The sequence below is a fragment of the Dromiciops gliroides genome, chromosome 6, assembly GCF_019393635.1.
Source record: "Dromiciops gliroides isolate mDroGli1 chromosome 6, mDroGli1.pri, whole genome shotgun sequence".
In the NCBI taxonomy this organism is placed as follows: Eukaryota; Metazoa; Chordata; class Mammalia; order Microbiotheria; family Microbiotheriidae; genus Dromiciops; species Dromiciops gliroides.
In genome coordinates this window covers 183,563,974-183,577,924 of record NC_057866.1, presented here as the reverse complement: position 1 = coordinate 183,577,924, position 13,951 = coordinate 183,563,974, and the positions used below count along the sequence as shown (strand labels likewise).

The window sequence follows — 13,951 nt, the reverse complement described above, 5'->3', positions numbered from 1 at the left end:
TCTCTGTATCAACAGAGATTAACTTAGTGCCTGGTACACAGTAGGCACCTAATAAATGACTATGGAATACATCAACGGTGCTCTCTTCAAGAGTATATATTGTCTATGCATTTCTCAGGTGCATAGAAAATTTCTGTTGAATTGCATTTCTTGTGTATACAAAACATGTATCCATACCAAGTCAGACTCTACTCTAGCTCATCAAATGAGATGATATTTCTAAAGTGCTTAATAAATGCTTATTGGGGGCAGCTAGGTGGTGCAGTGGATAAAGCACCAGCCCTGGATTCAGGAGGACCAGACTTCAAATCTGGCCTCAGACACTTGACGCTTACTAGCTGTGTGACCCTGGGAAAGTCACTTAACCCTTGTTGCCCTGCAAAAAACAAAAACAAATAAACAAAAAAAAGTGGCCTCAGACACTTACTAGCTGTGTGACCCTGGGAAAGTCACTTAACCCTCATTGCCCCGCCCCACCCCCAAAACAACAACAACAAATACGAACAAGTAAGGGGAGAAGGCTGTGACTTTTGAGGACTGGATTGGAATTTTAAATGAACCTGATAGTCAGATGCAGTAATTTTCAATCAAAAGGTCTTGACCCATGAAATTCAATAATACAATTAGAGGCAGTTAGCTGGTGAAGTGGATATGGTGCTGGGCCTGGAGTCAGGATAGACCTGAGTTCAAATCCAGCTCAGATACTTATTAGCTGTGTGATCCCAGGCAAGTCATTTAACCCTGTTTGCCTCAGTTTCTTTAACTGCAAAATGGGATATTAATAGCACTTACTTTCCCAGGGTTGTTGTGAGAATCAAATGAGCTAATAAATATAAAGGGAAAAGCAAAGTACCTAGCATACAGTAAGGGCTATATAAATATTAGCTATTATCATTATTAATAATAATAATAAAACTGTCAGGCCAGTATACTTAAGGAGTGAGACAGTATGCTATGATGGATGAAACAACTGTTTTAGAGGCAGAGGGCTTGGTTTGGAATATCAGCTCTGCTTCCTACTACTTGAATGACCTTGGGCAAATTATTTAATTTCATTAGGCCTGTTTCCTTGTCTATAAAAAAGAGGGTTAGAGGGGGCGGCTAGGTGGCGCAGTGGATAGAGCACCGGCCCTGGAGTCAGGAGTACCTGAGTTCAAATCCGGCCTCAGACACTTAACACTTACTAGCTGTGTGACCCTGGGCAAGTCACTTAACCCCAATTGACTCACTAAAAAAAAACAAAAACAAAAACAAACAAAAAAAGAGGGTTAGACTTAGTTCCCTTCCAGCACTAAAGCTATGAACCTTTGAAATAAATAAACCTACACATATCCAAGAAGGACAAAGGGCTCATTTTGCAGAGGATGGGGAGGTAGAATATACCTAGAAATGACTAATGGGAAGATAAAAGGCACCGGTAAAACATTTTTAAAACAAATAAAAACAAACTCCACCCCCCCCTTTCCTTCTGTTGCCCTAACCCTGCTGTAGCTTAGGAAATCCTGAAGATAGTAATAACAGCTAACAATTATATAGCACTTTAATTTTTGTAAAGTGCTTTACATGTATTATTCTCATTTGATTCCTACAACAGCCCTATAATCATTTTACAGATCAGGAAACTGAGGCTCGGAGAGATTAAGTGACTTACCCCAATCACACAACTAGTAAGTACTGAAAGTGGAATTGGAACTCAGGTCTTCCTGATCTCCTGCCTACATCTCTATCTGCCACATGAAGGAAGAGATCCAATATAGTCTGATTTGGGGGAATCTTGTTAGATCTGGAGTCTATTAGAGAGTCTATGAAGACCATGAGTATCCCAAGGCTTCACTTCTGCCTTGAGTATCCAATCTGTATGCAGCTGACCTGTCTATAGGCTCTCCAGGGTAGTAAAATTCACATTAGTCAACAGTAGTGACTTGTGAGTAGTTTTTATAAGGTTGGCTGGAAGAGAGGCTGAAACTAACGGTTATAACCAAGTGCTAGAATTCTTTGTGAACAATTTGTCCAAACTCTCTCTGCCCCCAGTTATAACACAAAGCTGGGCCTTGGCTATGGTTACCCCAGGTGCTGTGGCTGAAGCACCGACTCATTATCAAATTCTTCTCATCGTTGGGACCAGTATTATGAAAATATATTCCACCAACATTTTTTTAAACTGCTAACAAGAAGGAAGCTTTAAAGATGAGACATTTAGTGAAAAACGATTCTGTAATCCCTGCATGCCGCAATGTATGACTTCCACCAAAGCAGGGGCAGGGGACGGGGTGCACAGGAAACACAAGCTTCTGCTATTTATGCAGCCACAGTGAACCCCAGCACAGATAGACACAATAGGAAGGGCCAAAGCAGGACGTCCTCCCCTCCATCACTGACCTAAAGAACACCATGACATCAACCTTCCAGTTCATTACCCAATAATAATTGCCAAAGCAAATCTGATAGTTTGGGTACCGAGGGAATTGAGGAGATCGGAGCAGGAAGTGGTGGTGGGAATTGGGTGAACCCTACTGACTCCGTCTTGTGACTCAATTCTGGAGCTAGCTGAGTTCCCTTTCTATTTAATTATGGGTCTAAGCCATTTTTTGTCTTGTAACAAAACTTTATTCAATTGTGGGAACTGTGAGGGAACTTTGGTGCATTGTTTGAACCAAGCCCTGCATGGCTGGGAAGCTGGACCACCTCTATCTGCTGCTTAGAGACCCTTAACTAAGGACCCCAAGTTATGCTGACCAGAAACTTGGTCAGATCCAAAGACTGAAGCAAGGAGTTTTTTCACAATTATATATCTCAAAAGTGACTCAAATGTCTTATCTAAAAACTGGCTTCATATTGATCGATGAGTTATTGTTTCCATATTCCTTTGATTATATACAGACACTCGGGACACCTCGTTTTCTAAATTTAGATAAATGCACTTATTCATCCTCCTCTCAACTTGGAAAGTTTTTCATCTTTCCTCCAATTAGAAATCAGATTACCTAATGTTGTATATCCTGGTTAATTGTTTCCTTTTAACTAATTGGCCTTATTTGATTGTTCTGAATGTATAAAAATCTGTCATGCCCCCCCACACACATTTGGGGTCAAGCCCTAAGCTGAGGAAGGAGCCTAGCCCCAATTTGTTGGGTAATTGACTTGTGTTGCTTAATAAATCAGTATGCACAGAAGCTTGAACCTTTGTTCCCTCAGTCATTTCATATTTCAGCTCCCACAGTCCCATTAAGTTCTGCAGAGTTTAAGCTGAATTTTCTGTGTACAGCGGGCTCTTTGCGAGTAGGGGTCTTGCCTTATGTTCTGTTTTATTTGACAAGTGACATAGTGGACAGAGTGAGAGATCTGGAGTCAGGAAGACCTGACAGGTCAAATTTTGCTCTAGACACCAGCCATATAACCCTGGACAAATGATTTAACTCTCTCAGCCTCCATTTCTATGAAATAAAGATAGAATAATAGCACCTATCTCATAAGGCTGTTAGGAAGATCAAGCGATAGCATTTGGAAAGAGCTTTGTTTTGCAAACCTTGGCACCATATAAATGCTAGCTATTATTATTGTCATTCATATTATTTTATCCCCACGGTGGCTTACAAATTTGAACTCCAGCCAAGAACATAATCACTCCCTGAACAAGGCTAGGCAAGTCTCACGTTAAGTTACATGTTCTCTCACAGACTTGCGGTCGGTTCCATTCCTTCCTAAACTACCAACCAACAAGCTTTTATCAAGCACCTAATATTTGGAAGAATTTACATGAGCTCCTTGACAACAGGAACTATTTCATGAATGTTTTGGAATCCCAGAACCTAGGACAGTGCCTGGTTTTCAGGCTGTCAATTGTCAAGTACTATGCTAGGCCCTGGAGACAGAAATACAAAAGTGAAATTCTCTCTGACTTCGAGAAGCTTACATTCTACTAAATAATCATCTTTATCATCTCACTCCCCTGCTCAATAACCATTGATGGCTCCCTACTGCTTATAGAAACATGTCCAAACTCTAATCTTGACATTTAAGGCCTTCATTCACCTGGTTATATGTTAACAGCTTAATCATATTTATCCTCCACTTCTCACTTTCTCTGTGCTACCTAAACCTATTTTCTCATTCTTTCCAGACTAAGATTTCCCATTTCCTGCTTTCACATCACAGGAATTTCCTTCTCTTTCCCCTCCATCTTTCCAATCCAAGAAGTGGTAGGTATAGAGCTAGATTTGGACTCGGATTAGCTGGACTCAAATCCTTGACCTACAACCTATAGCACTTCAGACAAGTCCCTTCACCTCTTTCAAATAAGAGGAGTGATGTCCGAGGTCCCTTTTAGCTCCAAATTTATGAGCCTGTGATCCTATAATTCTTTTTAGGGCCCAGCTAGAGTCCCACATCCTCTAGGAAGCCTATTCTGACTATTACAGACCAAATGCCCTTCTATAGGGGGGAAAGGAAGGGGAAAGGAATAAACCTGTAAGAATCTACCTACTATGTGCCAAGCACTTTACAATTATTATCTCATCTGATCCTCAATAACAACCCTGGGAGGTAGGTGCTATTATTTTCTCTATTTTACAGATGAGGAAACTGAGGCAAACAGAGGTGAAGTGACTTGCTCAAGGTCACACAGCCAGTACATGTGTGAGGCTGAATTTGAACTGGGGTCTTCCTGACTCCAGGTCCAGCACTCAATCCACTGAACCATCATCTGCCTCCTTATGCATTAATCACTGTTCCAATCATTTACTTTTCCCAAATTACTTTGCTTTCATCTGTCTCTTCTCTTCCTTATGGGCAAGGCCTGTTTGTATTCTCCTAGTCCCTAATACAGAAGTAAGAACATAGTGGGGACTTGATATTTGCTCAACTGAATGAATCATCATAACCGCGGGCCATCACTTCTGGCATTTAAGGGAAGGGGAAGGGGATGTCTTTATATTTAGTGCCTACTGTGGGCCAGGCACTGTGCTAATGTTATCTCTCCTGATGGACTATCTTTTTACAAGCAATAGCTTCATGTTATATTGTGGAGAAGTCTTCCTGACTCAAGGTCTGGCACTCTATCCACTGCACCTCCTAACTGCCCTGTGTATGTATTATGTAAGAGCATATATCTATAGATTTATATGTATATACATACATTTTATACACTTATATATATTTATGTATGTGTACATTCTTCATATGTGTATATATGCATCTCATAAACATGTGTTTATATATATACATTTTATGTGTGTATATGTAGATATAAATTTATATGCCAATTGTGTATGTACATATATATGGAGAGAGGCGAGGGGAGGGGAGGAGACACAGGCGTGTACAAAAAAATTTCTAGCAGCAGCGTTTGCAGTGGGAAAGATGTCAGTGCTATGGGGATGTCCGTCAATTGGAATGGCTGAACAAATCATGGAGCAAAACAGAATGAAATCCTATTTTGGCAAAAGAATTACAAAAGCAGTGGCATCAGAAAAACCTGGGGAGCCTTGGATGAACTGAGGCAGAGGGACATGAGCAGACCCATTTAGACACTGATCAGAATACTGTAAAGACAAGCCCCTCCGAAGGGCTTCCCATCAATCAGTGCAATGACCTCCAATGCATGGGCTCCAGAGAGAAGTGACGATGACCCCAAGATGCACAAAGAAACAAGGACTTTTGGACACAGCCAGTGGGGGTATTTGTCTTGCTTGACTCTGTATATTTATTCCTGGGTGTTGTTTTTCTATTTTTCTCCCCACTGACAGGGGTGGTGTTATGTGGGAGGCAAAAAATAAATGCTTTTTTTAATTGAAAAAAATACAATTTAAAAATAAAGAAAATGAGGGAGCTGGTGTGTAGAACATACCCCCTCCTGCAACACCTCCCCCTCCCTCCTTCCCCTCCCCCACTCAGAGACCAGAATCTAAAGGAGTTCATGTAAGTAGTGAAGGGGAAGTTGTCCCTTTACAAAAGCCAGGAAATGACTTTCAGCCACCACCACCCTGACTAGGGGAAGTTGTTGCAAGGGCAGGAAGTAACTAATGAGTTTCAGCTGTGCAACAAATAGCAAATTTCAGAGATTTCCACGTTAGTTTTGAGAAGCACTCAAAACAGATGACGTAGGACAAGGTGAGAAATGTCTTGAAGACATTGGGAAAAGACCGCAGAGCCACCAAGATTTTGATGAATTTTGATGTTGTGAGTGTGGCAGAGTGGACTGAAGTTTGTAAAGAGTCAAGAAAGACCTGAGTTCAAATCCAGCTTCAGACATTTACTGGCTGTGTTTTTTCACCTGTAAAATGTGATAATAATAGCACCTATCTCCCAGGGTTGTTGTGAGGATCATGAGATAACTGATTTAGCACAGTTCCTGGCACATAGTAAGCCCTATATAAATGTTTGCTTTTATTACTGTTGTTGTTATTATGTTAACTAGTATTATTGTTGTTATTGTTATTAGCTATGTGACAAGTCATTTCAACTTTCTGTACCTCAGTTTTTTCATCTGTAAATGGGGGGGGGTTGACTCCATCTCTAAGGTCCCTTCCAGTTCTAAATCTATGATCCCCATGAAACGACATTAGTTCTAACAGTCTAAAACTAATTTATTTTCTATAACAATAATCGTAAGCTAAAATTGAAAATACTGTCACTTTCTGCCCTATTGGAGAGGCCCTGGTCTGACATATCAGCAGCAATCTGGGAGATGTAATTCACACAGTTTCTGTTCGGGAAGTCAGCATCCCTTACTTGCAACGAGAAGCTCATGAAACGTCAGTGTGACTGACCCAAAGGACAAGGGGTACTACTGTTCAGTATCTTTATCCTTGGTGCCTGAAATGGGGCAGGGAGGTGTGTTCCTGGGGTAGACGGAGCTAAGACACAGCTCCATACAGAGGAAACCTCAGAAGCCTCGCAGATGAGCAAGCAAGAACCTCTCCTACCACTTCGTGAGTCACACACCTCAGGGAACATAAGCCTGCCCAGACCACACGAGAGTGAGCCAAGAATGCCCTCCGAGTCACGGCTTCCCAGCCATCAACTGTTATAGAAGGTGAGTGTGAGATGGGAGCATTACAGGAGGAGCCACCTCACTTTGCAAATGTGGGGACTAAGGAAAAGAAAGGGGACAGACTTAAAGGTCACCCACCAAATCAACAGCAGAACTGAAATTAGAAAGCAGGGCTACTGACTTCCTGTCCAGTGTCCTTTCCACTATGTTCCAGAAATAGTAAAAAAAAAAAAAATCTTACACTTCTATTAAGTTCAATCTTTTTAGGATGAAAAGGAAAAAGGGGAATGGAAAGAAGAAAAGCAATTAATAGTTCCAGGTAGGACAAGAATTTTAAAAACACAGCATGGTGATAGAATAGTCAGAGAGCTAGCCTTGAAGCCAAAACAACCTGAGTTCAAGTCCCCTTCTGACTTATACTGACTGTGTAACCCTAGTAGGCAACAGTCTCCTGTTAAGGGAGCTGCCTCTTACAGTTATGCAGCCAGTATAGGTCAGAAGGAGGATTTAAATCTGGGTCTTCTAGACTTCAAAGCCCTCTAAGATTATTACCTATGGAGAAGGTATGCATTGGTAGAAAGAGTGTCCTGATTAGGGAGTTCCCTATACCAATGACGAAGCAGCTAGGTGGCACAGTGGATAGAATGCCGGGCCTGGAGTCAGGAAGACTCATCTTTCTGGGCTCAAATCTGGCCTCAGATACTTACTAGCTGTGTGACCCCGGGCAAGCCACTTAACTCTTTTTTGCCTCAGTTTCTGCATCTGTAAAATGAGCTGGAGAAAGAAACAGCAAACTATTCCAGTATCTTTACCCAAAAAGCCCCTAATGGAGTAAAAAAAATCACATGTGGACTGAAAAACAATTAAACAACAATGCCAATGAAATCACTGGGCCAGTACCTGTTTTTTTTTTTTTAAACTTCTTTTCAGTACTCGTCATGGTTACTCTATTTAGTAGTCTAATACTTTGCCCATTACAAAAGGATTAAAAAGGAAAAGAACCCAACCAGACCTAATGATTAGCACTCATCTTATACAGAATCACGCCTTTTAAAGATGCAAGCAGGAAATATTCGTACAGTGCTTTGCAAACCTCAAAGCATAATATAAATGTTACTTGTCACCATTCTTCTGATAACTATTTCAATATAATTGGTTTCTTTTGTCATCTTTTGTACTTCATTTTATGCATTTAAAACCATCAGACTGAGAGGAAGTCCACTGGCTTCACCAAACTACCAAAGAGTTAAAAAAAAAAATAAAGGTTAAGAAACCCTGTTTTAGACAGACATCACTGGGCATATAAAACGGAGGAGGAACAAAATAGCCTTTTTCAAAAACTACAACAATATGATCTTCCAGTTCGATTTTTCTTTGAAGCTGCAGCACGCTGTACTTTTAATCCCCAAAGCTTACTATGTTTAATTATCCTGCTAAAATAATCCTTCTCTCTATTGTCAATCAATATATGAGACACCTTACCAGTGAGACAGCTCTGAGAAAGAACTCTCTGGGGTTCTTCCCAGACCAAAAATGTTATTTTTATATGTTCTTGGCAACGAGTTTCAGTTGACATTACAAAAAGAAGTCCTTAGACCAGGAGATCTTAACCCTTTTTGTGTCATGGACCCCTGTGGCATCTTGGTGAGGTCTACAGAACCTTTCTTAGAATAATGTTTTTATTGTTGTTGGCTGTTCAGTTACTTCAATCATGTCTGATTCTCCATGACCCCATTTGGGGTTGTCTTGGCAGAGATACTAGAATGGTTTGCCATTTCCTTCTCCAGCTCATTTTAAAGATAAGGAACTGAGACAAACAGGGTGAAGTGACTTGCTCAGAGTCACACAGCTAGTAGGTATCTGAGGCCAGATTTAAACTCAGGAAGATGAGTCTTCCTGACTCCAGGCCTGGCACTCTATTCACTGAACCACCTAGCCATCCTTAATGTTTTTATCTGCATAAAATAAAATACATTGGATTATAAAAGAAACTAATTATATTTAAATAATTATCACTATATTAGGGGAAAAAATTCACACACCTTAGCTTAAGAGCCCCCTTCTTAGACTGACCAGATGTCATTACTACATATAATAACTGACTTCCATATATTGCATATATTATCCTCTTGATCCTTGTGATAATTCTGTGAAGTGGGTATTACAGGTTATCATCAGCCTCATTTTACAGATGAGAGGATTAAGGATTCTGAGGGTCTCCCAGCAGGTGCAATTCAAACCCAGGGTTTTCCTGAGTCTCAAAACAGCACTTTTCCCACTATACCATGGTCTTTGTCTCTTTAATTTAACAAGATTCCTCTCTTTTGAAATCTGTTTACTCCATGTTCTCCTTATAACAAGACCAAGAAGGATGGCAAACAAGTGAAAAGCAAAGACAGAGCTGCAGACCCGACTACAGCTGAATGCATGCATGTTAATGGAATGATACCTTCTTAATTCATTCATGACTTTAAAAGCTTTCTTCATGTGCCAAGGGTTCACTGTCACTGGGCAGTGTTTTTCTGTATTATCATCTTTTGAATCCGGAGGCTTCTGGGGATTCTGCTTTGGGTACCTGAAAATAAAGACAGAACAAAAACCAACTAAAGTCAATGATCAAGAGAAGGGGGCTCTCTCATTTCTCAAGCTTTTACATGCAGAAGGTGATACCCAAATGCTTCACCCACCCAGGGGGAAGGGAAGCACTAATTACATTATCCTCACAGTTAAGGGAATGTTACAATTTAGAAGGTTATTGTATAGGCACTCTCTTTCTCCAATAATATAAATCAAAATTACACTGTCTCCAAACAGTCGATGATTTATGATATGAGCATATACAATTTGGTTTAGTATAAAAGGTTGTGTGACAGATCAATTCCTTTTAAGACAAATTTTAAAGTAGCTATGGTGTGTTTTTAAGGTTTGCAAAACATTTCCCGTACATAATTTCATTTGATCTTCACAACAACATTACAAGATTACTACAGTTATCAGTATATCCATTTGATTTGATTTTTTCAAGTTTTTTTGAGGCTAGATCTCCCCATCTCACCTAGTCTGGAAGTATAGCAGTCACTAACAGAAACAATTCCATCACTGATTAGTATGATAACTTTGATCTGGAATGGGAATTCTATTTCCAATTTGGGCCAACTGATCCCTCCTTATGCGGTCTGGAGGTCCCCTTCTCCCAGGGGCTCATCATATGGTACCACACTAAGTGAGGACATCTGATCCGAGATACACTGCTACAGCCCGGAACTCCAGAGCTCAAGCAATCCATCAGTGTCAATCTCTCTAGCTGCTAGGATTACAGGACTGTGTCACCCACCAAGTCTGACTTTATTACACCTATTTCACTGATGAGGAGGCTGATTCAACAGACTTCCTTCTGCTATACTCTGACGGCATTTCCAACTAAGCCAAGAATGGGATCAAGCTCTAAGCAAATTTTACAAACCAGAAATCTGATCTGGATTCTGCTATGCCCCTCCAGGGTCCTTTAGACGACATTTTTTAGAAGCAATTCTACATCTCCCCCCAAAATATTTCACTTCAATGGATCCTTGAATTTTGTATTTAAAATGATCCAAGACATTTCACGTTATTCAAAACACACATATACACGGAGCTGTATCTTCCTATCATTAAAAAAAAACCAGTAGGGGCAGCTAGGTGGCGCAGTGGATAAAGCACTGGCCCTGGAGTCAGGAGTACCTGAGTTCAAATCCGGCCTCAGACACTTAACACTTACTAGCTGTGTGACACTGGGCAAGTCACTTAACCCCAACTGCCTCACTAAACAAACAAACAAACAAAAAACAAACAACCAGTAAAAAAAATTAAGATGACAAGTCAAACCCCAAAAAACAAATATGAATTAATGAAAATGCACTTAATAAAAGCTTACCATGTGTCAATCACTATGCTTAGCGCTGGGAATACAAACACAAGTAAATATGACAATCCCTGCCCTAGGGAGAGGCTTATACTCTAACAAGGGATGAAATTCTGTTTAGACTTCTATTTCCCCCCTCGACTATTCTTCTCCACACTCCAGTTTGGCAGGGAAAATACATCCTTTAAATGTTCTCACATCCATCTCCCACACCATTCTTGGCCCTTCTACTCCCTAATAATTACCCTTCCTCTGGTCCCTTAACCAACAGCAGCTTTGGCACAGAAATTCAGCTGAAGTTTGTCAGGCATTGGACAGTGGAGAGTCCCTCCCCAGTGAAATGGACAGTGTCCAGGAGGTAACCTACAAATAAGATGTAGTAGTCCTGTGGGGACCAGTGATTTACCAACTAATGATTTCCTGATATTTTTCCCTTTTGGCAATAGGATTGTGACACTCTCTGAAGCTAAAGAGACTTTTTTTTTTTTTTGGCGGGCAATGGGGGTTAAGTGACTTGCCCAAGGTCACACAGCTAGTAAGTGTCTGAGGCCGGATTTGAACTCAGGTACTCCTGAATCCAAGGCCAGTGCTTTATCCACTGCGCCACCTAGCCGCCCCCTAAAGAGACTTTAAAAAGGTGATGAAGTTGGCCTCAGTAGGGACACAAAGTCAAAAGAGCTGTGATGAACCCACAGCCTGAGGTAGGGATAAGAAGAAGGAAAATAAAAAATGACTACATCTTACAGAAGATAATATTCTCCACTGGTATGTCCAGTTCCCTCCCCTCCATTTCAAAATTAAAATATTAAGGGTGCATAAAGAGGAATTGTTTTTGGAGACAATTAGGCAATATTCTAGTTTCACTTTGTTTGGTGTTTTTAATTTTCAGGAGGAAAGGAGATGAGGTAGGCATGAAGTGAGAATGAGCAATGACAACAGATGCGCAGCCCAAGGACTTCAGTGGTACCCACATAATTTTAGAACGCATAGAGGAGGGCCATTGGCCTGTTGGGTGGGTAGCCTAGGGAAAATTTATGGAAGGGTATGGAGACAGGCTTCTCCCTGAAACAAAGGCTCGTCTTTTTAATATCAATATTCTTTTGATGATGTTGCATGGCTGCCAATCATGAAATATGAGTCAATGAAGTAGGTCACCCAAAGGGCAATGGAGAAGTGTATTGTGGGTGTGAGCAGGCTGGAACCCATTACAAGTGAGGAATAACATAAGAGAAACGGTATAAGATATGTCAACGAGAAATGTATGACCAGAGAAAAAGCTAGCAAAGGTTGATAGCTCCAGTGGTATCCATTCAATTTCAAGAGAATGTGAAGAAAGATTCTTTCCCATTGAGTAGACCATCTATGGCTATTTGGACCAAGGGAAAGAGTATACACCCCAATGAGCTCACAGAGTCATTAAGGTATTAGAGAATGCACCTGAGCAAGGATTTTTAGCCTTTTTTGTATCATGGACCCCTTTTGCAGTCTGGTGAAGCCTACAAATCCCTCCTCATAATGTTTTTAAATGCATAAAATAAAATAGATGTGATTACCAAGAAACGTTGAAATGCAGTTATCACCATTTTTTTAAAGTTCACAGGCTCCAATTCAATTTAATAAACATTTATTAAGTGCCTATTATGTGTCAGAGACTGTGTTAAGCACTTAAGAAACAAATAAGAAAAAAAAAAGGTAGTCTCTGCCCTCAAAGGGCTTAAGATCTAATGAGGGAAGACAATGCTGAAAAAGAATGGAATGAGGAGGTACCTGGCAAGGGTGCATGATGTTCCGCAGAGTGGAAGCCAAGCAGAGCTCCTGATGGAAAATGGAAAGTCACCTGTAAAGTTCTGAGCCCTCCACAAAGGAAGACTTTGCAGGCAGTTTTCTCCAATCAGAAGGGAGAGGAAAATGAGGCAGGTGAGAAGGTGTTGAGTATCAAAAACTGAGTCAATGTGCTGAGATTTCAGGTGAACTCCAGGTTAAGTATCCCTGGACTAGAGTTATACAAGATGAAAAAGTGAATGAACTGCAATATGTACCATTGAAGAATACCTATGATGAAGAGCTCATGGAATCGTTTGAGTGTTGACAAGCGTAGGCTTTCAGATTTACAAACACATTTCTCCAGTAGTAAAAGCTTTATAAATTTCAGTTCAGTAGAATTAGTAGTTATCATATTAGTTTCAATTTAGCAGTTATAGACACCAATTTTTTTTTAGAAAATCACAGAATCTTAAGAGTTAGAACTTTAAGGGGTCATCTGGCCCAGCCTCTTCTGCACTGTAGGAATCCCTACTAAAGTGCTAAGCAGCAGTGAACAGAGTAGGGGCCCTGGAGCTAGAAAGACTTTAGGACTCATTTCCTACCCTTAAAAATAGAGTAAATATCAATGGGAGGGAATAGGACAGAGGGTAATACAGTTAGCAATAGTAACTGTGAAAGAAATAATGAGCAGGATGCTATCAGAAGGACATATGAAAAATATAATCCATCTACAGAAAAAGAACTGATGGTATCAGAATACAGATTGAAGTAAATTTTTTTTAGTTCCTCTTCCTAAAGTTATTTTGTCTGTTTTCTTTCACAACCTGCCTAATGTGGAGATATTTTGCATGACTGCACTTGTATAACTTAAATTGAATTGCTTGAGTTGTTAGGAAGGGGTGGGGATGGAGGGAGGAAGAGAATTTAGAACACAAAGTTTAAAAAAATCGATGTGAAAATTTGTTTTTACATGTAACTTGGGGAAAATTCTAAATAAATAAATAAATTTAATAAGAAAGTGGGGTAGGGGTGATATACTCAAAAAGGTAGATCTGAAAATAAAACAAGCAAATTTTGAAAAAGAAAAAAATTAAACATTTCCTACCCTTAAATCCTTATTAGCTATGTTATACTGTGCAAGTCACTTAATTTATCTGTGTCTCATTTTCCCCACTTGTAAAACTAGGGGTTTGACCTCCATCACCTCTAAGGTCCCTTTCAACTTTAAATCTATGATTTTTATGATCCCAGACAACTGGTCTTCTTCTGGTAGGGATCTCACTAATTTAGGAGGC

At 40.2% G+C, this 13,951-nt stretch overlaps 1 protein-coding gene across 3 annotated transcripts in view; it reads right to left on the bottom strand.

The window, feature by feature from the left end:
- Positions 1–13,951, bottom strand: part of KLHL2 (kelch like family member 2) — a 138,737-nt gene that overhangs the window by 111,285 nt on the left and 13,501 nt on the right. For all 3 annotated transcript variants that reach the window (XM_043972572.1, XM_043972573.1, XM_043972570.1), the window contains exon 2: positions 9,441–9,566. In XM_043972572.1, the coding sequence (XP_043828507.1) occupies positions 9,441–9,566 (126 nt within the window). The remainder of the gene's footprint in view (positions 1–9,440; positions 9,567–13,951) is intronic.